A 27,792-nucleotide genomic window follows, 5' to 3' on the forward strand; every position below is an offset into this window, starting at 1 on the left:
AACATGGTTGTACCTGTACTGTGGTCCCTTGAGTTCTCTCACTGTTGTTTACTTACAGGTGCTCTTGCACCCAAACAGTTAAATAGCTTTGCTTCATAATTGGTAAATATAGTAATGACTGAGAGTATGCTGGCAGTTGTGGTGACGAATCACCTAACATGGGTTGTGGGAAATGTGAGTGTTAGTCCCATTTCCAAAGCTGATTTGACTCTAGGGGCTTTCAAGGAGGCATAGAAGTATAATTGGTGTGTTTATCCTGTAGAGGACACAGTGCTTCTGTGGGCCGACTTTCCTGGGTGATAAGGAAAGAAATGGAAAGGACGGAAAGAAACAGTCACATTGTTGTGCAGCCACCACCAATATTTATCTCCAGAACTTTTTTATCATCTCAAACTGAAACTCTGTTCCCATTAAACACTAATTTGTCATTGCTTCCTACCCCAGTTCCTGAGAATCACCATTCTTTTTTCTATTTCTGTGAATTTCTAAGTACTTCATTTAAGCAGAATCATAAAATTTATACTTTTTGTTTGGCTTATCTCACTTAGCATAATATTCTCAAGGTTCATCCATTTTGCATCAGATTGAAGGATTTCCTTACTTTTTAAGGCTGAATAATCTTCTGTTGTATGGATGCCCCACATTTTGTTTATCCATTCATCTTGATGGATACTTGCATTGTTTCCATCTTTTAACTATTGTGAATAATGCTTCTGTGAACATTGGTGTACAAATACCTGTTCAAGTCCCTGCTTTCAGTTCTATTACAATTATACCTGTAAATGGAATTGCTGGGTCATATGGAAATTCTGTTTAATTTTGTGAAACACTGCATGTTCTCTTCCATAGCGGCTGCACCATTTTGCATTCCCAACAGTAGTGCACAAACCTTCCAATTTCTCCACGCACTTGCCAACGTGTTTTGGGATTTTCCTTTGTTTTGTTTTTTTGGGGCTCATAGCCAACCTAATGGGTGTGAAGTAGAATTTTTCTTGTGGTTTTGATTTGCATTTACCTAATGATTAGTGATGTTGAGCATTGTTTCATGTGCATATTGGCCATTTGTATATCTTCTTTTGGAGAAATGTCTATTCACATCCTTTGCCCATTTTTAAATTGGGTGCTTTTTTCTTGTTGAGTTGTTGTTGTTGTTGTTGTTGTTGTTTTTTCCTTTAAGCTTACTTATTTTGAGAGAAAGTGAGCACGAGCAGGGGAAGGGCAGAGAGAGAGGGAGAGAGAATCCCAAGCAGGCTCCGCACCGACACCACAGAGCCGGATGCGGAGCTCGAACCCATGAACTGTGAGGTCATGAGCTGAGCTGAAACCAAGAGTTGGATGCTTAACCAACTGAGCCACCCAGGTGTCCCTGTAGGAGTGTTTTTTTTTTTTTTTTTTTTTTTTAATGTATTCTAGACGTTAATCCTTTATCAAGTGTATAGTTGGTAGATATCTTCTGTCATTCTTTGGATTGTCTTTTCATTCACTTGATAGTGTCCTTTTTTTTTTTAAATGTTTATTTATTTTTAAGAGAGAGAGTAAGACAGAGCGTGAGCGGGGGAAGGGCAGAGAGAGGGAGACATAGAATCCGAAGCAGGCTCCAGGCTCTGAGCTGTCAGCACAGAGCCTGACGCAGGACTCAAACCACGAACCGTGAGAACATGACCTGAGCTGAAGTCAGATGCCCAACCAACTGTGCCACCCAGGCGCCCTGATAATGTCCTTTGATGCAGAGAAGTTTTTAACTTTGCTGACATCCAGTTTATTTTTTTGTTGCCTATGCTTTTGATGTTACATCCAAGAACTCATTGCCAAATTCATTGTCATAAAGATTTTCCTCTTTTTTTTCCCTAAGAGTTTTGTAGTTTAGCTCTTAAGTTAAGATGTTTGATCCAACTTAACTTTTGTATACATTGTAAGCTAACGGTACAGCTACATCCTTTTGCATGTGGATATCTGATTTTCTCGGCACTGTTTATTGAAGAGACAGTCCTTTCCTTATTGAGTGGTCTTGGCACCTTTATTGAAAGTCGTTTGACCATATTTTCTGGGCTCTCTGTTCTCTTGCATTGTTCTATATGTTCCTGTCCATTCCAGTACCATACTTTCGATTACTATAGCTTTGTAATTAACTTTGAAAATGAAGAAGTGTGAGTTCTCCAATTTTAGTCTTCTTTTCTAATTTCTTTTGCCTATTTGGAGTCCCTTGAGGTTCCATGTGAATTTTAGAATGTTTTTTTCTGTGTCTTCAAAAAATAGAATTGGGACTTCAATAGGGACTGCACTGAGTCTGGATTTCTTTGGGTGGTGCTGGTGTAGTAACTGTTCAGTCTTCTAGTCCATGGACACAGAATGTCTCTCCACTAATGGATGTCTTCTTAGTTCTTTCAGGAGTGTTTGTAAGGGTAAAATATTTTTAACTTTTTTTAAGTTTATTTATTTATATTGAGAGAGAGAGGGAGAGAGAGAGAGAGAGAGAGCGAGCGAGCAAGCCGGGGAGAGGCAGGGAGAGAATCCCAAGCAAGCAGGCTTCATGCTGTCAGTGCAGAGCCCAATGTGGGGCTCAGTCTTATGAACTGTGAGATCACGAACTGGGCCAAAGTCAAGAGTCGGATGCTTAATCGACTGAGCCAGCAAGGTGCCACTGAAATTGTCCTTTAAAGATAATTCTGGGGCTTCTGGGTGGCTTAGTTGGTTGAATGTCCAACTTTGGCTCAGGTCATGATCTCACGGCTCTGGAGTTCAAGCCCAGCGTCGAGCTTTCTGCTGACAGCTCGGAGCCTAGACCCTGCTTCAGATTCTGTGTCTTCCTCTCTCTCTGCTCCTCCCCTGCTCACACTGTGTCTCTCTGTCAAAAATAAACATTAAAAAAAAAATTAAATATAATTCTGTAATTTAGACCTTTTACTAGTGCTCTTTCCTAATTATTATTTTGTGGACACCACAGAATTCTTGAATTCTCTAAAATTTGAGTTAAGGTGTTTTTTCCTCTGTGAGTTTAGTTAGGTAAAGAATATAGGGCTACATCTGGAAACATGAGAGAAGTCTCCTCTGATGGTTTTTCCTGATATCCCCAACACTCAGCTGTCCTTTATCCAGTTTATTTTTATCCAGATAAGGTTGTAATTTATTTCCATTGATTTATTCAAGACTGTGATAGTTTAAGATTCTATTTTTCCAAATGAAAGAGAGCTCTCTGTTTAAATGAATTTTATTTTGTACTTTTCGTTGTATATTTAATCCAGATGTGCTCAATATTATAGTAAGCACTTTCAAGGTATAAAAGGAATATTGGATGTATTCTGTGAGCTTTCAGTCACAGAGAAATGAGGCATGCACACAAAATAATGAGAAAGCAGTATATAGTTATGATTACCAATTACCAAAATAAAATCAGCAAATGAGTTAGTAAGTGGTATAGGACTAATTGTTGTGGCCTTGAGAGATCATAGATGTTTCAGTGAGAAAAGCTTATCTTGGGGTCAACCTTGACAAATGGGGGAAAAATTGAAAAACTGGAGCTCATTCTGTGTAGGGAAAAACAGAAGCAAATGCTTAAAAATATGAATAACTGTTCTGGGATTGGTGTACAGAGACCAACTTGATCCTAATGTATTATTTATGTTGGAAACAATATTGGAAATTTTCATATGCACAGTTCGGACTCGTGTCTAAAGCACTGATAATTTTGGATGTAACCTCAATGTGATAAGGAGACTAAGACTTCTGAGTGGGTTTTGGGCAAGAGGAAGGTTATTTTAGGATCTTTAATCTGGCAGCATTGTTTCCTCATAAGTTATCACTATTAGATCGAAGGTGGACTTACACTGTTCAATGACCAGTTAATCATGGGTCTGTAGGAAATGTTGCTCAGAAGCTTTCCTGTGAATGGATAGGCAGTTGGCATGAGTATGATGCGTATGGGTTGGGGGGTGGGGGGCAGGTAGTGTTCAGTAACACCACTAAATTGACTGTTTTCATGTCTTACATTTGGACAGATTTATTGATGAGATTCTCATCCCTATGGTGCTAAAAAGAAAATATTTTTCCATATTTATCATATTTGAAAGTCTTTACAATGGAGAACTTTATAGGTATTTTCTGAGATATGGGATGAATGTTCAGGTTTTTTATGAGCATACTGATTTTGGTCTGCTTGACTCCTTAAAATATTTTATGGTAGACTTAGAATTTTAATATTTAGAGAAAGGAAAAATGTGTGCTGTTTTGCTAAAGCCTTTAACTGTGTGACCACAAAGCAGAATAACATTGGACATTACTCTGTTAGGTCTTTATCGGAGAGTGAAATTACGCTTTATTTGGAAAGTTTTGCCTAGGTATGAGACTGTTCACTATTTCTCAGGCTAAGTAAACATATAATAACTGCCTTAATAGAAAGATAACAAGTTCCTGCTTCATAATGAAAAATGTGTGAATCATAACAGAAAAATGGGAGATTACTGGAAACACTTAGCTTTCAAAGTTTTTGGAACATCGTCCTTAAGTGCTTTAGGGATCAAGTAAAGGTCCGGAAAGATCAGCAGTTGAAAGTTTTTTGGACTTACCCTTTCATGTCATTAGTAATGGAAATAGTGCTTCTTAAATTGGGGTATTTATATAAAAACATACCTTTTAAATGGCACCATGGTATAAACTATGAGGATTTCGTAATGCTGCTTAAATATTTTCACATGACTTTGTTTTGAACTTCAGGATTCAGTTTTACATTTTGCTTGTTATGTGTAAGATTTGTGAACATCTTTGTTTAAAACATAAAATTCCTTCATCATGGGACACAAAGTTAATATTAAATATTTATGCTTTAGGCACTGTTGAGACAGATTACATGCATGTGTGTACTTTAGCTTATATGCTGCATTGATAGTGGTTAAAAGTATGACCCTACAGGCAATCTTTTCAAGCAGATAAAACTGTTGGGATGCTTTCCCAGGATGATGGGGTTTCCCTCCAGGCGTATCTCTTCAATGCGGTCCCGAATGTAACGGGTGTCGTTAGCCTTGCAGAATGTATCATCTGTGATTGAAGTTATGTTGTTAAACTAGAAAATAAAAGGGAAAAATTGTTCAGAAATTTGAAATCTACCTTTTGTATTCTATGTGATCGGATCTTACAGAATATTCTATCTAAAAAGTGGTTTTTAAAATACTGTACATCCTGTGTATCCTCAGGGCAATAAAACCCTCTGTGCAATCTGAGTCCCCTCACCCCCGCAGTTTAAGTCTGCAGTGTTGCTTTGGAAGACAGATTGCTTGCTCTTACAGTAACATCCATGTAGCAGAAAGCTCTAAGCATAAATAAGATTATACTGGCTGGAAAGACTCTCCTGCTTTTGAGTGTCAACTCGGAATGGGCACCGTGTCCTTAAATGTCCCTTTACAGAAGGAAACAGGACAAATGGGAAATGCTGTGATGCTGGAAGACCAATTTTAGTTCCTCTCAGTTCCTCTTCACTCTTCTGTTACCTCAACATGAGATCAAGTGGACAGTGTCCACTGCTGTTGGAGAAAGAGACCAGCCAGAGGTCGTAGCGCCCCCCACCCGCAGATGCCTCGGATCCATGTGTCACATTAACTAGGAGATGCCGCGTGCATGCCTGGCAACAGAGCCCACTCTAAGGGCAGACCTCACACCTCGGTTGCGGGTCCTCTGGGGGCTCAGGGGCTCTGGGCCTCTCTGGGCGGGGTGGGGTGGGGCTCTCAGGCCACCGAGTTAGTAATATTTGATGGGCATAATTTACATGTGGATAAATGAGCTTCCTAATGAGTCATAACATTGACTAATAGTAATTTACATTCACATCATCAGATATTATGAAAAGAGCAGTCCTACCTGAAGATGAATTACACGTAGACTTTCTGGTAAATTAAGAGGCACAGATTCCAGGGCGTTGTGGTCCAAGTACAGGAAGGAGAGGTTGTTCAGCTTCTGTAAGGAGAAGTTACTTCTGCTTGATCATCACTGAGGTCAGTACCTTTTCACAGGATTCAAACTATGATATATGCACATGCGTCTACATGTGTGCACGTGTGCATGCATATACACATATGTGTACACATGTGTACATAGGTCCTGGTAATCAGTACTATCAATTGCCGCTTTGGTAGTTATTTGGTTTTAAGGGTTTTTTTTGTTTCCCAGGTAGTGTATTTTGGGCCTTTATGAAGGGTGATAAAGTCCTGCTGCACCCCCACATTTCTCTCCACTCATCTAACCACTGAGTACCCAGCTGTTCCCAGCCTCAGACCTCATGCTAGCTGCTGGGGCCATTTGACTTGTCTCGTGAACAGCTAGTAAGGTCATTTCCTATGCAGGATTGAGCTTGGATCCTGGTGCTGCCATAACCTCTCTTGAACCTTTAGAACTTCTCATTTCACCTCCACCAGTTTCTAGCAAAATGGATATAGGCATATCTTGGACATAACGTGGGTTCGGTTCCAGAGGAACCACCACAATAAAGCGAATATTGCAATGAAGTGAGCCCAGTGTATTTCTTGGTTTCCCATCGCATATGAAGTTATGTTTACACTATGATATAGTAGGTTATGTCTAAAAATGAATGTGCATACCTTAATTAAAAATAACTTATTTCTAAAAAGGCTAGCCATCATCTGACGTTTCAGGGAGTTGTAATCCCTAATGACAGATCACCGTGACAAATGTAATAATAATGAAAAAGTTTAAAATATTGCAACAATTAGCAAAATGTGGCCTGGAGACACAGTGAGCAAACGCTGTTAGCAAAGGGGCACCACTGGAGTTGCTCACTGCAGAGTCAGCCCAAACCTTCAGTTCGTAAAGAGTGCAGTGTCCGTGAAATGCAGTAAAATGGTGCACAATAGAATGCTTTGTGCCTGTGCTAAGAGACGCGCTTGGTAGTGAGATGTTTCCAGGGCAATTTATTAAATATTTAGCAAGGTATGACTTTCCCCTACTGGTCTGTATTGAGTTACTCTTCATGATCAGTAGACCGTTACTGTGTATCATTTTATAATAGGGCTTCAAGATGGAAAGCATGTGTAAAGTTCAGAGCACTCAAACACTCCGTCTGTGAAGCGTTGATCAGCTCCTGTAGGTCTTTAATATGTCAGTCAAAGGCTTACCAGCTGAAATTGCTATATCTTCAAATTGTAAAGGTTTTTTATTTTTAAAGTGAGTCCTGTTTTGAAGTCTCCTAATAATCCCTTAACTTCTGAGGAACTGTGATGTGCCTTCACAGTGTCCCTTACAACTGAAAAGGGATTCCTTAAGTGTAAACAGGAAGAAAAGGAAAATGGAATATTTTTACATTTTCTGACAGATTGTATGTGTGGACTAATTGTACCTTTGTGTGATTGTTATCAACTTGATGATATTTCATAGTGTTTCTATTAGATGTTATCATTAGAAGCCACAAACTTTACTTATGAATGAGGTCTACTGCCAGTAGCAGCCCAATCATCTGTTTATCTGGGGCTTCTTCCAGGACTGGGAATGAGTATATCACCTGTGCAGGTCTCAGCTGAGGCGGTAATTTCGCCGTAGACTGTGCATTTGGACACAACCTGGCTGTGTAAATCAGAGTAGATCACCTTCCCTTTTTCCTGTACGTAGGTTTTCTTGAGTTACTAAATGAAGAAGTGTATTTAATTTGTACTGTGTATAGAATTTTGTACTAGGTGCCGTTGTGGAATTCAAAAGAAGGGCTACCTACAGAATTTTATGGGCTAATACTTTTAAGTGGTAGGAGTAAAACTGAGCATTTACTTTTGGAACTGTATTTTCTGGCATTTGTAAAAACAGTTTTAAAATATAAAACAAAATTTTATCATATTACCATTGGTTGTATAAACTGATACTGTGTGTGGTCACAGTATACAAAACTTACTTTGAATGCATTTGCTTTGATTCCTCTACTCTTGATTTTGTTGTATTTTGCATTAAATAAAGTAAGCTTGGGAGGAAGAACTGGAAGTTTCAGTAGTTGATTTTCAGCTAGTGTGAGTTCTTCTAACAGAGAAAGTTTTGAAAAAGTACCGTCTTCTATATCTTCAATCAAATTTCCCGTGAAATCAAGTCTTCTTAAGTTGGCTTGAAGGAAAAATATACAGAAAATATACAAAAAATATGAAGTTAAAGTCTCATTTATGTGGACTGAAGAAGAAGCACTGGTGTATCAGGTCATTCAAACACCTTTTATTTTTAGTATCTAACAGTGTCTGTAATGAGTAGATCAGTAAATTTTGTTGAATAAATAGTGAGCATCCCTCTGTGCTTGACACCGATGGCCTTTGTCTCTTGAGCCCTAGAGTCTCAGGGTTGGAAGGGAACTTACAGTTAATGGAGTCCTTCCATCCTTCAGTGTTTGAGTCCCCAGAATGCTGAGGTGGTTCGAAACAAACTGTGGTTGCAAATCATGGGAACTAAGCATGACTTTTTTTTTTTTTTTTTTTTTTTTTTTTTGAGAGAGAGAGGGTGCAATTGAGTGAGGGGCAGAGAGAGAGAGAGAGGGAGAGAGAGAGTATCCCACAAGAGGCAGAGAGAAAGAGGGAGGGAGAGAAGAGCGGGGCTCACCCGATGCGGGGCTTGAGCTCACGAACCATGAGATCATGACCTGAGCCGTAGTCAGATGCTCGACAACTGAGCCGCACAGGCGCCTGAAGCATTACATTTGATTGAGTAGAATCATTGTAGGTATTGTTTTGGACTTTTCCGCAGAATGTTGCATTGTGAGTGTAGATATATTCTTAATCTCTCTATGCCTTATTGCTTAATAACAACAAACAGAAGTGTTCCCGAATTTGTTAAAGTGATGCAGACTGAGAGAGAAATTCATTGTGTGTGTGTGTGTGTGTGTGTGTGTGTGTGACTGTGACTTTTATTTGTCTGGGATGCTGAGGAAACCTTGCTTTTCATTCCGTATTTGAGGTAGTCACTGCAGACACTGAATTAGTGAATATGGACCCTTGCTCCCAGGGACTATAAAGGGTTAGGCTCCTTTGAGCCTCTGGTCACACATTTCTGTCAACCAATTAGTACAAAATTTTATGTTTCTTTTTTTTTTTTAATGTTTTTTTTTCATTTATTTTTGAGAGAGAGAGAGAGAGAGAGAGTATGAGTATGAGAGGGGCAGAGAGAGAGGGAGATGCAGAATCTGAGGCAGGATTCAGGCTCTGAGCTGTCAGCACAGAGCCCGACGTGGGGCCCGAACTCATGAAGCACGAGATCATGACCTGAGCTGAAGTTGGATGCTTAGCCAACTGAGCCACCCAGGTGCCCCCTGTGTGTTTCTTTTTAAGAGCATTACAGTTAGTGTGTATTGTTGATATATTAACATTGAACTCACAGCCTCAGTTCTGTGGGTCACACTTGAATGAAGATTACCTACGCAGTGTTTTCCCTGTGAGGCAGCTTGGGAACACTGGACGGCTCTTCGGCACTGCACTTGGGGAGCATTTTAAATAGCAAAAAGCACAAAAATGTAGAAAATGTGGCCCTAAGTAGACTGAACAGGACACCTCACAGTGTAAGAGCTGAAACAAAATGGCAGAGGTCACCCTGTTCAGCTGTGGCTAGGTAACCCCAGTGTTCTGCCACTGTGGACGTGTCTGCAAATGACTGTGGGAGTGTTTCATGTACTGATTTTGGGGTCACAAATGCATGTGACCGCATAGGTGAGTGTGTAGGTGTGGAGTCCAGAAGTGATGAGGAACAACTGTACTAGGGTCACTTGGGAGCCACCAGCTGCAGCATGAATGCTGTTCCGGTTAATCTCATAAATGTGCAGTGGGGCCAGTGTGCATGTTTGGTGGGATTTTCTTCAGGGACTTGGCACCAGAGAAGTGGAGGGTTGTGCTGTGCTCACAGCAGTGCCCTGGAGGCAAGCTGTCGTGCGGTTTGACGGGATGCCAGAAGCATCCTGGGAAGGATGATGAAATGCATTAGTTCCACATGAGAACCATCTGAGGAGTTGGGTGGTATTTCATGATGACACCTGGGCCTCTCCCCAGACCTCAGTTGAAATCTCTGAAGACTAGGGCCTGGTACCATTGTTTTTTACAATATTTCCCCAGATGGGTTTAGTATACAGCCAGGTTTAAGAACCTTGAGTTAAAGCAAGGAAGAGGAGACTTTCTGCTTTTATCGTGGTGGCAGCATTGTGAAGAAGGCATTCAGGCTGGAGAAGCACATTGGTCATACTGGTGCTCCTGATGGACCGAGGCAGATGGATCTCAGAGTCCTACGGCTAAGAAGGCGTCATCGCCTGTATGTTTGATGGGCTGTCAACATCGACATGAAAGGCACCAGTAAAGAAAGGTGATGGGGACCTTTAAATGGAGTGGAAAGGAGTCACCGACAAGCCTGTGGATGTTTGTGAAGTGTGGTGGATACTTAAACACTCCAGCGGTGACTACCCTAGGTGTGACAGCCACAGGTGCCGAGAAGCTTGTGTTTTATGAGGCTAGCACTAACATGAGTTAGTGTGAGTTATTTTATGTAAAGTTAACTTACGGATATCTGCAAAATCTTTTGCCGTCAACTTTTTGATCTTGTTGAATCGTGCGTAAAGATAGGCTGACTCCTTCGGCAAGGGTGGTACGGCATCAATGTCAACCTCCTCACAGTACACAGAGCCGCTTAAACACACACACAACAGGCACGTGGGCATTTCTAAGTCGGGAAACAAAATCATAAAAATGTAAACTGTAATTTAAAAACATTTGTCCTCTAGTGGTAAAATTATTGCTATCATGAGTTTTCTCACTAATCTGAAAAAATATTTTACAGAATTAAAGGTGATAGCAGGAAGGTATCATGGTTGTGTTAGCCAGTGACCTGTATTGTACCTGATAACTGACCAGGATCTTATTTTAGATCCTGTAACCCCATATGTTTTTTATTCTCTATCATTTTAGCACTGAACATTTAATTGCTGAATTGATTTACATTTTCTGATTTGAATACTTAATGTTCATAAAGCAGAACATAAGGTAAACAAACATAAGCTTGATTCATCACTTCGTTTGGCACAGACACATTGCAGATGGATGACTGTAGCTAAGGAGCTTATAAACTACCAGGTAAGTAAGCAGACTATGCACTTGGACATGAGAGTGTCACGGAAACAGCAGGGACCCCATTGTATATCCTCATCATACCTCTTTATCTTCTTCAGCCTGGAACAATGCCTTAGTCTTTGTTGTTCATAACTTTAAAATTTTTGAATTTTAAAAACATTTTATTTGGGGGGACATTTATTTTGTAGAATGTCTTTCAATTAGGGTTTGTCTGAGGTTCCTAATTTTTGATAGAAATACGATGGAAATGGTGTTGGTTCTGCCGTGCTGGGTATTGGGAAGCATGTGCTGTCTGCTTGACCCATTCCTTGATGATGCTCTCTTTGGTCTGCCATTAGGGAGTATCTTCTGAGAAAATACTTGGAGCCGCTAAACATCTGGTCTGTCACCAAACTGCCACCCAGTAATTTTATCATCTATTGATGGTTCTTAACCTGAATTGTTTGTTACTAGGATAGTTTCAAATTATGGTTTTCTGATTCCATCATTCTTTCTACGTTAGTTGACAGCTGGTGCAGCGTGGAACATTCCCTTCATATTTATTTAGTTTTATCAGTTGAGTATGAACTTACGAATTCCTTATCCCATGGGTCATAGTAAGTTACCATCATATTTATTTTGATCATCAAATCGTCACAGATCAGCCAGTGTGAACTCTTTTAAGCTTTTTTTTTCTGTCACAGCTGTGTTCTGTTTAAATGACACTTAATAAATTACACATATTTCACTTGTGTAATTTATAAGTTTTCAGCATTATGTATATACCCATGAAACCATTATTGCAATTGAAGTAATTGACGTAGTCATCACCCCAGAGTGTTGTCATGCTCTTTGTAATCCGTCCCTCCCAGCAACCACTCTGGTCTGCTTTCTGTCCATTCACAGCAGTTGGCATTTCCAAGAGAACCAAGCAGTATATCCTCTCATCGAGCTTCTTCCTCTCTGCATATCAGCATTTCATTCCTCTTTATTACTGAATAGTATTTCATTGTATTAATATATGCAGCTTGTATAGTCCTTCCTTATGGGCATTTGGGTTTTTAGTTTTTGACTATTTCTTAGAAAGCTGCTGTGAACATTTATGTAGAATTTTTGTGGTTGTGATACTTGCGTTTCTCTTGAGTAAATACCTAACAGCAGAATGGCTGGGCCATCTTATAGATGTGTAGCTTTTGAAGAAGGTCCCACACTGTTTTCCTTAAAGGTTATGCCATTTTATAGTCCCTTCAGCGCAGAAGGATTCTAGTTACTCCACATCCTCGTGCGCGTTCGGTACTATTAGACTTTTCACGTAAGGCATGTTGTGGTATCTTGTGGTTTAATTTATATTTTCCTAATGACTGATGTGATGAGCAATTTTTTATAAACTTATTTACCATCCACATATTTTTGTGGTAGAATGTTCATATCATTTGCCTATTTTTAATTTTTTTTCAATGTTCATCTATTTTTGAGAGCGACAGAGCATGAGCAGGGAGGGGCAGAGAGAGGGAGACACAATCTGAAACGGGGTCCAGGCTCTGAGCTGTCAGCACAGAACCTGATGCAGGGCTTAGACCCATGAACCATGAGACCATGACCCAAGCCAAAGTCAGTTGCTTAACCGACTGAGCCAACCAGGAGCCCCCCCATTTGCCCCCCCTTTTTTTTTAATATTTATTATTTTTGAGACAGAGAGCACATGAGCGGGGGAAGGGCAGAGAGGAGCATAGAGGATCTGAAGCAGGCTCCAGGCTCTGACCTGACAGTAGAGAGCCAGATGTGGGGCTCGAACCCATGAGCCTGAGCCGAAGTTGGATGCTCAAACAACTGAGCCACTCATTTACCTATTTTTAGATGGTGATTTTGTATTATTGTCACTGAATTATAAGAGTTTATATTGTAGATACAAGTTGTTTCTCAGATTTATGTTTAGCAAATGTTTTCCTTTATGTGGCTTGTCTTTTTGTTTTCTTATCAGTGTCATTTGAATAGCAAATATTTTTTATTTTCATGAAGAATAGTTGATTCCTTTGTGGTTTGTGCTATTTGTCCTATATTTAAGAAATCTTTGCCAACCACTATCTTATCCTAGGTTTTCTTTTGAAGGTTGTATAGTCTAAGCTCTTGATGTTTAGGTTTGAGGTCCATTTTGAGTTAATTTTTACATATGGTGTCAGGAAAGTTCATCTTTTTAACTTACAGCTCTCAAGTTTTTCAGTACCATTTTTTGAAATGATTATCCTTTCCCCATTGAATTTCATTGACACCATTGTAAAAAACAAACAAACAAACAAACAAAAGTTGACCCTATTGTGTAAATGTATTCCTGGACTGTATTCTGTTTTGCTGATTTACTTGTTTTTTGTTTTTGTTTTCATTTTTGTCCATATATGTATGTTTATCTTTAGAGAAAGAGAGCACACATGAGGAGGGGGGGAGGGGAGGGAGGGAGAGGAAGAGAGAGAGAGAGAGAGAGAGAGAGAGAGAGAGAGAGAGAAAGAGAATCTTAAGCAGACTCCACGCTGAGCATGGAGCCAGAGATCATGACCTGAGCTGGAAATCAAGGGTCTGAAGCTCAATCAACTTAGCTTGTTTACTTGCTTATTTTTATGCTAATGCCACAATGACTTGCTTCCTGTAGCATTATAGTAAGTTTTCATATCAGGTGGTGTAAATCCTCCAACTGTATTCTTCAACATTGTTATGACTATTCTAAGCTCTTTGCATTTCCACATGAATTTCAGAGTCAGCCTCTTAATTTCAAAAAGACTGCTAAAAATTTAATTGGGATTGAGTTAAATCCTATAAATAAATTTGTGAAAAATTGACATCTTAATGATACTGAGTTTTCTGGTCCTTGAACATAATATATCCATATTTTTAGGTTGTCTTTAATTTTTCTCAGCATAGTTGTCTCGATTTCAGTGTGCAGGTCTTGTATGTCTCTTACGAATTTATACCTACGTTTTGAAAAATAATTTTGATTGATTAAAATGTTAAATATCCCCATTACTCTTTAAGAACTCTCTTATTTTTTGGTATAATAAGATGTCTCAGAGCAGTCTTGCCTTTTCCCTGCCACAAGCCTGATATCAGTTATTTCTTCAAGGAGTATTGGTTTCTTTTTGTGGAGACTGATATTTAGAAACCAAGATTTGAATGTTGATGTGCTCATTGCTGCTAGCATCTCATTGCTTCTAGGCTCTTTCCACAAGGAGGGATGGGAAATATATGTATGTGTATTTGTCTGTTTCTCCGTATTTAATATACACATATACACAGGGATATGTGGGATATGTGGCATAGACATATACGTACATTCTTACATATGGACATAGATAAATACACACATACACACACACACCTCATGTGCATATATACACATATACTCTCACATAGAGACAAACGTGTATACAGGCAAACCTCAGAGAAATTGTACATTGGGTTCCACTGCAGTAAAGTGTATATTGCAATAAAACAAGTCAGATGAACTTTTTGGTTTCCTGGTGCCTATAAACGTTGTGTTTATACCATGCTGTAGTCTGTGAAGGGTGCAGTAGTAGTATATCTAACGACACAGTGTTCATACCTTAATTAGAGATGCTCTATTGTTGGGGAGCCAGGGTGTCTCAGTCAGTTAAGCGTCTGACTTCGGCTCACGTCATGATCTCCTGGTTCGTGAGTTCGAGTTCTGCATCGGCCTGTCTGCTGTCAAGCACAGAGCCCACTTTGGATCCTCTGTCCCCCTCTCTCTGCCCCTCCCCTGCTCGCTCTCTCCTCTCTCAAAAAATAAATAAACATTAAAAAAAACACTTTACTGTTAAGAAATGCTAACCATCATCTCAGCTTCCGGCGAGCCACGATTTTTTTGCTGGTGGAGGGTCTTGCTTGATGTTGATGGCTGCTGACCCCGCAGGGAGGTGGCGGCGGTGGCCATCTCTGAAAATAAGACAACTGTGACGTTTGCCACATTGACTGACTCTTCTCTCAAGAACGATTTCTCTGTAGCACGTGATGCTGTTTGGTAGCATTTTACACACAGAACTTCTTTCAAAACAGGAGTCTATCCTGTCACACCCTGTCCGCTGCTCTGTCAGCTAAGTTCGTGTGATATTCTCAAATCTGTGTTGTCATTTTGACACTCTTCATAGCATCGTCACCGGGAGCACACTCCGTCTCAGGAAACCACTTTCTTTGTTCATCCACGGGAAGCAAGTCCCCATCCGTTGGAGTTGTATCCTGAGGTGGCCCAGCTCCCTGCCGTCTTCAGGCCCCCCTTCTGCTTCCGGTTCTCCTGTTGCCTCACGTCTGCAGTGACTTCCTCCCCTGGAGTCCTGAACCCCTCAAAGTCCGCCCCGGGGCTGGAACCAGCTTCTTCCCAACTCCTGTTCGTGTTGAATCGTGACCTCTTCCCATGAATCCCCAGTGTTCTTCATGGCATCTAGCGTGGTGACTCCTTCCCAGGATGTTTTCAGTTTCCTCTGCCCAGATCCATCAGAGCAATCAGTGTGTATGGCAGCTATGAGCTCACGAAAGGTGTCTCTTAACTAATGAGACTTGGAGGTCAGAATTACCCCTCGATCCATGGGCTGCAGAATGGTGGTGGTGTTGGCAGCAGGCGTGAAAGCAACAGTAATCTCATTGCTCGTCTCCATCAGAGCTCTTGGGTGACCAGGTGCAATGTCTTTGAGCAGTCATCTTTTGGAAGGAATCTTTGCTCCTGAGCAGCAGGTCTCAACAGTGGGCTTGAACCAGTCGGTCAACCGTGTTGTGGACAGATCTGCTGTCCGCCAGGCTTTGTCGTTCCAAGTAAAGAGCATGGGCGGAGGAGATTTTGCGCGATTGCTACGGGCTTAGGATTTTCAGAATGGCCAGTGAGCTTCCAGCTGGCTTCCACCTCAAGTCACCAGCTGCGTCCGCTCCTGAGCAGAGTCCTTCTGTCCCTGGAGGCTTCGAAGCCAGGCCCTGACTTCTCCTCTCCAGCCATGAAAATCCTAGGTGGCCTCTTCTTCCGGCAGAAGCCTCTTTCATCTGCATGGAAAGTCCGCTGTTTAGTGTGAGCACCTTCCTGAGTCCTCTCGGCCAGATCTTCTGGATAATTCCGGCAGCTTCTGCGTCAGCACGTGCTGCCTCACCTTGCACTTGGGCGTCACAGAGAGAGCTTCTTTCCCCAAACCTCCTGAACCAGCCTCTGCTAGCTCCTACCTCTTCTGCTCCTTCCTTACCTCCTCAGCCTTCGCCGGATCGAAGAGTCTGGGCCTTGCTCTGGGCGAGGCTTTGGCTGAAGGGAACGTCGTGGCCCCTTTGATCTCCCATCCAGACCGGCCAGACTTCCTCCATATCAGCAGTCAGGCTGTTTCCCTTGCTTATCACCCGTGTGTCCACTGGGGTGGCGCATGCGTGCAGTGTCCTTCAAGGACTCTTCCTTTGCCTTCACAACTTGGCTACCTGTTTGGCACAAGTGGCCTAGATTTCAGCCTGGCTGGGGTTTCGCCCTGTCTTCCTTACGAAGCTTCATCTTTTCTAGCTTGTGATTGAACGCGAGAGACGCGTGACTCCTCCTTTCACTTGAACGCTTGGGGGCCGTCGTGGGGTTCTGAGTGGGCCTAATGTCAGTACTGTTGTGTCTCAGGGAATGGGAAGGCCTGAGGAGGGGGACAGAGATGCAGGGGGGGACAGGCGAGCAGCCAGAACACCACAGTTTATCAGTTTAAGTTTATCAGTTAAGTTCACCATCGTATATGGCTTGGCTCGCGGTGCCTCAGCTTAGCATGGTAACATCAAAGATCACAGATCACCAAAACAAATATAATAATGATGAACAAGTTTGGGAAAATGTCGCCAAAAGACTTGTTCCACACACGGTTGCCGTAAACCTTCCATTTGTGAAAAATGCAGTGTCTGTGGAACGCAATGAAGCGAGGCGCAGCAGAACAAGGCGTGCCTGTACCTATTTCTGCATCTGCATACAGACCACGAGTTGGTGCCGATCTCTTGCTTCCAGTCCAACTCCACAGTGTTCACTCTGGGCTTCCCCCACCACGTCTGTAGCACCTTCTCTGACCGAGAAACCTGGCTCTCATTGTCCAGTGTATATACCTCACTCAGTGCTAGGCCTCACATTAAGGGGTTTCATCGCTGAGGACCTGCATCGCCGTGGAAGAGAAACCTGCTTGCTGCAATGTCAGTGTTTATCCATTCTGTTTTGTCTATAGCCTGGAGTTTCATGGTCAAAACAGTGTGTTTAAGGGTTACTTGGGTTAATTTTTCTTTTCACTTTAGTGTGTTACTCATTTGAAATGAAATTGTTTCTATTTGTATGCCAGTTTTTTTTTTATCTTATCCTTGTATATTTTATTTATAAATGTAATTGTTTATCTATATGAACTATAACCTTGTTCAAAGCCAAATCTACGGGGGCGCCTGGGTGGCTCAGTTGGTTGAGCGTCTGACTCCGGCTCAGGTCATGATCTCACAGTCTGTGGTTTTGAGCCCCGCATCGGGTTCTGTGCTGATAGCTCAGAACCTGGAGCCTGCTTTGGATTCTGTGTCTTCCTCTGTCTCTCTGTCCCTCTCCCACTTGTGCGCTCTCTCTCTCTCTCTCTGTCTCTCTCACACACACACACACACACACACACACACACACACACAAATAAACTTAAGTAAATAAATAAAATCTTACAAAAAAAAAATAAAACCAAATCTACAGAGAAAGTGTATGCTTAGAGAAGTTCCACACTCCCGTTCCCCCACCCCACCAACGTCCATCTCTCCCTCCTTGCCACCCCTGGTCCCGTGTGTAACCTGTGGGTAACTAGTTGCCACGATTAAATTACCTTTCTTGAATGTCATTTCACACAAGTGAGCTGATGCATGTATATTTTCTTGTGTCTCTTTCTTTCTTGGATGAAAGGCAGCATACTGTAGCTACTCCTTTGCACTTTGGGTTTTCTTGTATAATATATTCTGGAAATCACTTCATGTTAGTTCATAGAGATCTTCCTTGTTTATTTTTACAACTGCGTAGTATGCCCTTGCGTGGACTTGCCGTACATTATTCAACCTCCCTTCAGTGTTTGGGCAGTTAGATTGTTGCCAGAGTTTTGTGTTTGCAAGCAGTGTTCCAGTGATGTTTGCATATGTATTTTCTCCCTCATGGAGGTGTATCTTTAGGGTGAATTCCTAGAAGTTGATTGCTACGTCACAAAGTAAGTGCATACCGGCCTTGTTAGATATTGCCAAATTCCTGTCCAAAAGCATGGTACTTACTTGTATTTCTGCCAGCAGTGTATGAGGGTCTCTGATACCCCAAGGCCTTGCCAATGGATTGTATTGGTTTAATGTCACAATTTTAATTTTTGTCCATCAGATAGGTTAAAAATCTTTGTGTCTCAATATAATTTAAACTTACATTTCTGTATGTGTGAGATTGAACGTCTTCTCATATGTTTAAGGGCCATTTTTATATCACTTTGTGAATTGCCTATTCATCTTCTGGTTTTTCCAATGGGTTTTTTGCCCTTTTCTTTTTCCTGGCTTTTTATATGTTCTTCATAAATTAGAGATATTAACTTTTTTTTCTATTTTTCTCATTTTTCAGTTGTGCTTGACTTCATTTATGATGCTGTTTCCCATGGAAAAGTTTCATTTCATGGGATCAAATTTATTGATCTTTTCTATTATTTTCTCTGGATTATGAGGCATCGCACACACAGTTTATCTTCTAGTATTTACATCATTTCACTTTTTACATTTTGACCCTAATTTATTTGGAGGGGTTTATTTTTCTGTGAAAAGTGTGGATCTAACAGTATCCCTTTTCCATTGACTATTCAGTTGTCCAACAACATATTTTATTTACTTTTAAAGTTTTTTTAAGTTTTTATTTAAATTCCAGTCAGTTAACATACAGTGTGATATTACATTCAGGGTTCAACACCATTTTTAAAAAATACCATCTGTAGGGCTCCCGGCTGGCTCAGTCGGTGGAACGTGTGACTCTTGTTCTCAGGGTTGTAAGTTTGAGCCCCATGATGGGTAGAGATTAAAAATAAAATCTTTAAAAATACCGTCTTTGCTTCAGAAGTGATTTAAGATGCCTTATTTATTATATACTAAGTTTCTACATGTGTTTCTGTTTTTCTGAATTTTGTATGCTATTCACATACCAGTATCACACGTATTTAAGCATAGAGACATTGAAGTATATTCTAATGTAGTATGTCTGGTTTCTGCAGATACCTGCCATTTTTCAGTGATTCCCTGAAACCTGATTCCATGCAGGTTTGATTTTTCTACATGAACTTGAGAATCCTCCTTACCAGCTCTTTAAAGCAGTTTATTGTTACAAATTTAGGAAGAGCTGACATCTTTACGATGCTGAGTCATCCTATCCAAGGGCAAGGGATGTCTTACTAATTAGTGTGTGATTTTATTTCATGTTGTCCTGTGAAATGTCCTGTGAAATGCTGTTCCATGATAGAACAAAAATAAACCAAATAGATAAGAGTTATTGAGGAGGACTGTGTTATTTTGTACACTTTCTGTTGTTTTAATTAAAATGTATATTACAATTATTCATGTATAAGCCATCTTTATATCTTCTGTGAGTTTCTTGAAGTTAAGAATTATATTTTATTTCCCTTACCCCCAGGCTGTACATAGTATTTGTAAATAGTTGATGTTAAATAACTGTTTCTTGAAGGGATTTTATATAGACAGAAGCACACTCTGTAGAGGCTAAACTTGTACTTTGGTTATTCTTGAATGTTCCTGTTCCATGTTTGTCATTCAAAATGTGGGATGGCCAAGCGATACAGGAGTACTGATGCATAGGGGCACTTGTACCCCAATGTTTATAGCAGCACTCTCAACAATAGCCAAATTATGGAAAGAGCCTAAGTGTCCATCAATGGATGAATGGATAAAGAAATTGTGGTTTATATACACAATGGAGTACTACATGGCAATGAGTAAGAACGAAATATGGCCCTTTGTAGCAACGTGGATGGAACTGGAGAGTGTGATGCCAAGTGAAATAAGCCATACAGAGAAAGACAGGTACCATATGGTTTCACTCTTATGTGGATCCTGAGAAACTTAACAGAAACCCATGGGGGAGGGGAAGGAAAAAAAAAAAAAAAGGTTAGAGTGGGAGAGAGCCAAAGCATAGGAGACTCTTAAAAACTGAGAACAAACTGAGGGTTGATGGGGGGTGGGAGGGAGGGGAGGGTGGGTGATGGGTATTGAGGAGGGCACCTTTTGGGATGAGCACTGGGTGTGGTATGGAAACCAATTTGACAATAAATTTCATATATTGAAAAAAAAAAACCAAAAAAAAACCAAAATGTGGGATGGCAAATGATGTGCACTCCCAACATACCAGCTGACGTTATCACGGGAGATAGAATTCCGCTGTTTGAATTTACTGAATCCTACGGCCATTTTTTACTACTCTAAGGAATAAAGTTCCATAATAACCTATTTATGACTGTTCTTTGTGAGACACGAGATGACATGGTATGCATACTTACCGTCACTTTCTTTTTTGGGGGATGGTGGTGTTACACTCTCATCTTTTTGTAACTGAACACTTTTCTCATCGGGTAATATCACAGTGTCTTTTTCCTATTTGAAAAATAAAACTTTGTTATCAGGTGTGATAAAGTCTGATTTTGACTATAAAACTGAGAGTCATAGGCAACACCTGCTTTCTCATGGTCATAGTGGCATTTCTTTTGTGCTACAGTAAGATTTTGTGTATTGTTCATTAAACTTATAAGGTAAATGTTTGTTTACCTTGTTTGTACTCCAGACTGTCAACTCCTTGAGTAAAAGAACCAGGTCTTTTTAATTTTTTTTATCTCCAAAACCCTAGCTCAGTGCCTTTGCCTTCTATATGTTGAATATATTGAAATTTCAAATGGGAGCTGGAGGGGACTCTCCAACACAGAATGAAAGTTTTTCTGAGTTGCAGCCTGAAATGAGACCATCTTCATGTAGGGTAGGTCTCTTAATTATTCTTTATGGTCTTGTCTTTTTCTTTCTTTCTTTCTTTCTTTCTTTCTTTCTTTCTTTCTTTCTTTCTTTCTTTCTTAATTTGAGAGAGAGAGAACTGGAAAGAAGGGCAAAGGGAGAGAGGGAGAGAATCTTAAGCAGGCTCCACGCTCAGCATGAAGCCCAATGCAAGGCTGGATCCCACAACACTGGGATCATGTGTGGTCTTGTCTTAATTGAGTTCCTGATACCAGATTCTACCATGTTCAACAGGATTGAGGCACTAGTCACGTCGCATGTGTTGGACATAGAGTAAGCTTTTGGCCTCTTCTGCAAGTGACCCTTCATTACCTCATGCCTGAACAACACCCTGGCACTTGGAGCCCTTTTATTCTCCTCTGCCTACCCCGTTTGGACCCCCAGTCCAGACTGTTTGCTCTGGGGGTCTGTATTACTCTTTCCTATCTTGGGAGAGAACATTTTCTGCCATTAGACTAACATAGGTTGCATGGGGCCCCAGTCTGTGCCTTCCAGAATCCTGTTACCCTTCATGTCCATCTTGACTCCTTTATTCTCCCAAGTGGGTTCTGTTGGAACAGCCCCTCCACTTAAGTACTGTTGAATTCTACTCTGCTCCACAATTACTTTAGTCCCTATATTTGTATTAAGAGCATAGACTTCTAAAGCAATGTAGAGAGAAGAAGCAAAGAACTTACTAGCTACTTTTTAGGGACCATGGAATTTTGAAGGTTTTTTTTTTTTGTTTTTTTTTTTTTAACTGATTGATAGATTCTAATCATCCATGTGAGCCAATAGCTTATTGGTACGATAGGCCTTTTTTAAAAATCTGGAGCTATGACTAGTGATATCTATCTTTTTTCTCTTAATGTTGGGCAAAAATAATACTTAGCATATTAACCAACTCCATTGAAAGAAATTACAGTGTTAACATTTAGTCATTGTGCACTGAAGAAAAGCAGTCAACATTGTTATATATTTGGCTGCATTTTTCATTTTCCATTCTGTCTGTGTATGTGAGACACATACGCGCACACGCACACACCGTAGGCAGGACCAGATACTTATGTGCTGCATTAACTTTTTCCTTACCCAGCGTTCATTTCTGCGTGCCAAGAAAACTGCAAGTAATTACTCAGCCTGTGCAAGTGGAGTATGAAAGATGTGATATGAAGTCATCCCTGTAGAATATTAACTCAAGGACAATTTACAGTCACTTGATACAAATTGATAAGAGTCTGAGTCGTTGAAACTGATTAAAAATTAAGCCCCACCTTAAGGAGTTTTTCATTTTTTGGTAACTTACGTAGTTGGCATATGTAAGTGAAATGCTATAGACCCCAAAATAAGTATGTAATTCCATGAACCACTTCTTCCTAAATTAATAAATCTTAAGCTGGTAATCCAAGATTGTTTCTCCTAATACACAATTTCTCCTATTTTATTTGAAGGCAATATAATATGCACATATAGGGCATTTTATAACATTACTTAGAAATCCTCAACCAGTAAGAGATCATCTTAAAGTTTAGTTTTCCTTAAATTTTGTTTTGGTTGCTATAGATACTGTTTGGTTACCATAGATTCTCTTTATTAATTTGGGAGGCATGCATACCTCCCCAAAGTATAATCCTGGAGACAGTTTTTTTGAATTACTTTCAGTCATTACAAGTGCTTTTTCTTTCCCCTTTTCAGACACATTAAAAAAACAAAAACAAAAACATGCATCTAAATGGGTGACTGTTTCAGAAGTTAAATTTAGAGTAGAAATAAAGTACCTTAATATTTTTTCTGTCCAGATGTTTATCCTCAGAATCTTGACTAAACAAGGTTTCTTCAGAATGATCTGTCCCATAGTGATAGGTGATGCGTGGGTCCTGCTGAGCTGGTGGTGCCAGCTTTATCAGAGGCACGGACAGGAGCAGGAGAAGCACAGACTGCAGCATCGTCATGCTAGCAGAAGTCCAGGTGCCTGGAGTTCATGAGCTGGTGGCCTGCTGACTGCGGGACAATGCTCTCTTTTTCCCTGGAAGTAAAAACGCAGACCTTCGAAGCAATATTTAAAAGCTTAGAGGACTTTTTGGCAGGGTGTACGCAGTAGGGGCCAGAGAACAAGTATTTAACCCTTAGTGATCTTTAATTAGATGCTGAAAGTTTCTGTGTATCAGTGACATTCTTAAAAATAGTCTCAGAAAGTGGTTTTATTTCTTTTTCTGTCAAAACCCAAGTAATGTTGATAATTTCAGTTTCTTAATAGTCAGATGCTGTAAACAAGGTCCTTGTAAGCAACGGAAATCTTAGGATACCTGTAGTATAAATAGTTAAGACTCATGATCCTGCCTCATGTGAGTTAAAAATATCATATTTCAACTTTGCTATTTTATAAGAACTCTTGATTTGTAATGGTATGAGTTTCTATAAGTTCCAAGAGTTTTGGAACTTAAACTTTAAATTTAACATGAAAAGTAGTTATTAACACTTTTAGGTGATAAAGCATATATGAAAATGTTTTTGATTTTTTTAGCTTTGCAGTTTTCATAGATACTCTTTTTATTTAATAACATTGTTTTTAAATTTAAACTACGAAAAACACAAAAATAGTATTGCAGACTAGAAAAAATAGAGAACTGTAATCAAGGATTTGGGGGAAGGAGATGGGGAGGAATCTCTTGGGTTCGTCAATGATGCACATTTCAGACAGAATCCCCCAGAATTGCTGGTGCTGCATTGTGGATGCCAGTTTGTCAAAAATCAGTGGCAAAAAGCCTGGTTTTGTGACTTTGCAGCACCTGCAGGGATGTCAAAGTGACGCAGTGATAACAGTTGTTCGAGGTAACTGAAAAATAAAAAATCAGAGGTGGCCTTTGCATTTATGAAGACTGAGAATCACATCTTAAGCGATATTTAGAATGATACATGAAAGAAGAGCCTACCGTTGTAGCTTTTTTGAAGGTTTTTGTGGTTTTCGTCAGTGGAAGCTCGTGCCTGTGTATTAGCCCCAAGGAGGAAGGTGGTGGATCACTTTCAAACTGCTGCATAGTTTCGTGACCAGCCGCTCTGAGTGCAGTTCGTCTGCACGGAGACCCTCCCCGGGCCATGCAGCGTGAGGGCTCCCCAGCTGTGCTCGTGGGTCTGCAGCGCCGTCTGCTTCTACATTACCTCATGTGAGAAACGCTGAGGTTTCCCGAATATCGTTTATGACGAGGACATAGTTTCAGAGTCATGCTTTTTATTTTAATGCTTCTCGAGGAGATAAAATATCTGCGTTTTCAGTGAAATAAAACACCAAACTAAAGTCTGTGCTCTTAATTTTGTGAGGGGTAAAAATACTGTTCTAGTATCACAGTTAGGACACAGCCAAGAAATTTCCAATGCAAAAATTAGTTTTAGCATAAATTATCTTCAAGTTTAATCATCCGGGGTCTCCTTTTCTTTAATTCCATATAACACAAATCCAAGTGTGAGAGTTTTTAAAAAATAAATTTGATTTGTAATTTGGAGTTTGGTGTAGTAAAAGATACTTTTGTTTGCTAAATTTAGGAAACTGTAAAAGTGGTCTTAATAATAAATTTGGTTTTTAAAAGTCCGAATGGTATCTTAGATAATTGTATGAACATCTTTAAAGATTCACTTTCATTTTTATCACTTTCTGGTGCTTTTAGCAATCAAGCTAACACTTCTTTCTCCTCTAAAGTATAAATTTGGGGCATCTGGGTGTCTCAGTCAGTTAAGTGTCCCACTTTGGCTCAGGTCATGATCTCACAGTTCATGGGTTTGAGCTCCACGTCAGGCTTTCTTCTGTCAGCCCGGAGCCCGCTTCAGATCCTCTGTCCCCCTCTCTCTCTGCCCCTCTCCCCTCTCAAAAATAAATAAACATTAGAAAAGTAAACAACAAATCAATAAATGTGGATATGGATAAATATTTTATTAAAAATAGAAAATAAAAGAATACCAATTTGTTCTCTTTTCTATTCAAAATTGCCTTTAGAGTCTTTCAGATTGAAGCTTGGACAAACTAAGACTTGAATGCTCATGATTTTATTTGAATGTGAATTACTTTACATTTAGTTGTGATCTTCTCTGGTTTCGGTTGATACAAATGATCAATTTTATGGCTTTAAGGATACTGTAACAATTTTGGAGCCTTTGCAAATATCTGATAATGAAACAGCAAATATTGATCTGTTTTGCATTGTGTGGTAAGTTTGTTGAAAAGTGAACAGGATAGATATTAAATGTCAGATTTAGAGGACCTTAGAGACTGGGTATTTTACTAGTGACATACATAGCGTGATATTTGTGTTTTGTGAATTACGGCCTCTCTCCTTGGAAAGTTAGCACTGGTGACAATTCCTTTGGCACCCATCCATTGAGTGAGCGTGCTGAGCACCACTTTTCTACCAGAAGTACACAGGTGCACTCAGACCCATGAGAGTCCAGTTCTCCCAAGAAGGATCTCCCCTGTTGGCACTGATCTTGAAGGGGTTAACTTCTTTGGGCCTCAGTTTCTTTATCTCTTGGACTAGAATCTAGTTCCCACAGAGTTTTTCGGCCTCAGCACTGTTGAAATTTTGGAGTAGGGGTGTCTGGGTGGCTCAGTCGGTTAAGCATCTGACTCTTGATTTCAGCTTAGGTCATGATATCAAGGTTCACAGGATCAAGCCTTCTTGGAATTCTCTCTCTCTGCTCCTCCCCTAGTGGAGTGTGTGCCTGGGCACTCTCTCTTTCTGCCTTTCAAATAAATTTAAAAAAAACCAGAAATCTTGGACTAGATAGTTCTTTGTGTTGTGAGCTGTCCTTTGCATTGTGGGGCATTTTGCAGCATCCCTGCCCTCTGCCTGCTAGATAGCAGTAACATCCCTCCACCCCCACCCCCGTCAGTCATGACAACCAGTATTGTCTCAAGACGTTGTCCCTTTGAATGACCAAATATCTATTTTTTATATATCACAGTACAGTAGTCCATCCTGTGGTCCTTGAACGTGGATCCCCCTCCTCACAAGAACGCTAACAGTTAAAAGATGCTGAACTACTGAAATCTCTACAGTCATTGATAGCTGTTCATTCTAAGAATTTTTTTTTAAATGTTTATTTATTTTTGAGACAGAGAGAGACAGAGCATGAATAGGGGAGGGGCAGAGAGAGAGGGAGACACAGAATCTGAAACGGGCTGTAGGCTCTGAGCTGTCAGCACAGAGCCCGACGCGGGGCTTGAACTCACGGATCGTGAGATCATGACCTGAGCCGAAGTCGGACACTCAACCGACTGAGCCACCCAGGCGCCCCGATAGCTGTTCATTCTATCCTTACATCGTATGCAGCTGTCTCCCAGGGCAAGGCCAGTCAGGTTTGCAGGCTTCTGTGTGATCTGGTCAGGTTCCAAAAGCAGGAGTGACCTCAGCAATGTCAGGCTTCACCCCTTCTGGTGTAATCGAGCTCAGACCATTTCTCTTGATCTGAGCCTCTCTCGAGGTATCAGTGTAATATTGGATTTCCCTCATTATAGGACCCATTTATTCGTTTCCTTACTGCCTTTTCTTTTTCACTCTTACACCCAAACTTTTCCACCTTTGGAAGGGATATTAGGTTCAGCCGCTGCGCTGATCTGGATCACAGGCCGCAGTACTGGTCTCACAAGCTTGTCCCCCTCAGTCCCCTTCTGTTCAGATAAGGTCAGGTCAAAAGGATGCAGAACTAGAGGTTTATCTTTATCACCAGGCAATACGGCTGCATTCACCCTTAGCCCTGATTTTGCAGATGGGGTGAAGCATATCCTGCCCCATCAGGCCCCTAAGAATTCTGACATAAAGATTAAACACAGGGTTACGGTTTCTCAGTTAGGAATCATCCCTGCTTCCAGACCTTGTAGTTGCAGCCCTGGTCTCGTGATGGGGGGGATAAAGCAGAGGCGACTTGGGGAAGAAAAGACAAGCACCTTCCTCTTCAGAGGAAGCCAGCCCTTCGTATTTCTGCATGGTCCACCCCCCGCTGTTTTAGATGGCCAGTGTTTTCATTGCCCATTCCAGTTCTCTATAAAAGTAGTTCTCTAAGGAGCATCCGGGTGGCTCAGTCGGCTAAGTGTCCGGCTCTTGATTTCAGCTCAGGGTCATGATCCTAGGGTCGTGAGATCGAGCCCCACATCAAGCTCTGCACTGACAGTGTGGAGCTTGGGATTCTCTCCCTCTTGCTGTGTCCCTCCCCTGCTTATGCACGTTCTCTCTTTCAAAACAAACATTAGTAAAATGTATTTTTCTAAGCTATTCCTCTCTGCCTGTTGTTGGACATTATCAGCTCTGCAGTGAATTTCCCGGTCTGAAGAAATGACAGTTGGCTGTGTAATATCTTCTGTTGTGGTTTTCTGTATCACTCTGAGTGTTTGCATCTACCACCAGGCCAGCAAAGTCCAGTCCAGCGTTAGTATCTCTTCCTGTCAGGACCCATTTGTATCCCCAGGGCTACCACATGAGTCAGTTCCCAACCATGTTCAGGCCCTTCCCATCAGGGGCTCTGCCATATGGCCGCCTGTGGTCTGTGTCTCTCTTGTTGACAGGCAGGACAGTTGATATTGACATTTTGTGCCTCAGAGGGTGCAAGAGATTCTAGATTCAGCCCATCGCTGCACTGCTGCAGTACCCCTGTATGCACTCATTTTGTGGGCCCAAGTGGCCATCTCTAGGGAGCACGTGGAGGTCGCTGCATGTTGAATCTGCTCATCTTCCAGACC

The 27,792-nt window shown here is 40.8% G+C and overlaps 2 protein-coding genes across 6 annotated transcripts in view; one reads left to right on the forward strand and one right to left on the reverse strand.

Annotated features, from left to right (window-relative positions):
* Positions 1-27,792, forward strand: part of LOC123593251 (centromere protein P) — a 237,672-nt gene that overhangs the window by 65,137 nt on the left and 144,743 nt on the right. The window contains exon 6 of one of the 5 annotated variants that reach the window (XM_045468866.1): positions 263-562. The exons of the other annotated variants lie outside the window; for them this stretch is intronic. Coding sequence (XP_045324822.1) covers positions 263-397 — 135 coding nt within the window. The 3' untranslated portion in view covers positions 398-562. Of the gene's footprint in view, positions 1-262; positions 563-27,792 lie in introns of those variants that run through there. 5 annotated transcript variants of the gene reach the window in all.
* OGN (osteoglycin) lies at positions 3,193-27,543 on the reverse strand. Its single transcript, XM_045468869.1, has 7 exons — positions 24,002-27,543; positions 22,847-23,094; positions 20,588-20,681; positions 10,507-10,665; positions 7,883-8,085; positions 5,848-5,943; positions 3,193-5,056 (listed from the first exon to the last, which is right to left on the reverse strand). The coding sequence occupies exons 2-7, from the start codon at positions 23,018-23,020 to the stop codon at positions 4,886-4,888; spliced, it is 897 nt and encodes a 298-aa protein (XP_045324825.1). The 5' UTR covers positions 23,021-23,094; positions 24,002-27,543; the 3' UTR covers positions 3,193-4,885.

This window comes from Leopardus geoffroyi, chromosome D4, assembly GCF_018350155.1.
Source record: "Leopardus geoffroyi isolate Oge1 chromosome D4, O.geoffroyi_Oge1_pat1.0, whole genome shotgun sequence".
NCBI classification, from domain to species: domain Eukaryota; kingdom Metazoa; phylum Chordata; class Mammalia; order Carnivora; family Felidae; genus Leopardus; species Leopardus geoffroyi.

Coding starts and splice junctions, on each gene's coding strand:
- OGN (XM_045468869.1), bottom strand. CDS start 23,020: ATGACGATGCTGCAGTCTGTGCTTCTCCTGCTCCTGTCCGTGCCTCTG. Junction 20,682..22,846: donor TGGACAGAAAAAATATTAAG/GTACTTTATTTC, acceptor TTTTTCAAATAG/GAAAAAGACACTGTGATATT. Junction 10,666..20,587: donor CCCCAAAAAAGAAAGTGACG/GTAAGTATGCAT, acceptor TTCCCGACTTAG/AAATGCCCACGTGCCTGTTG.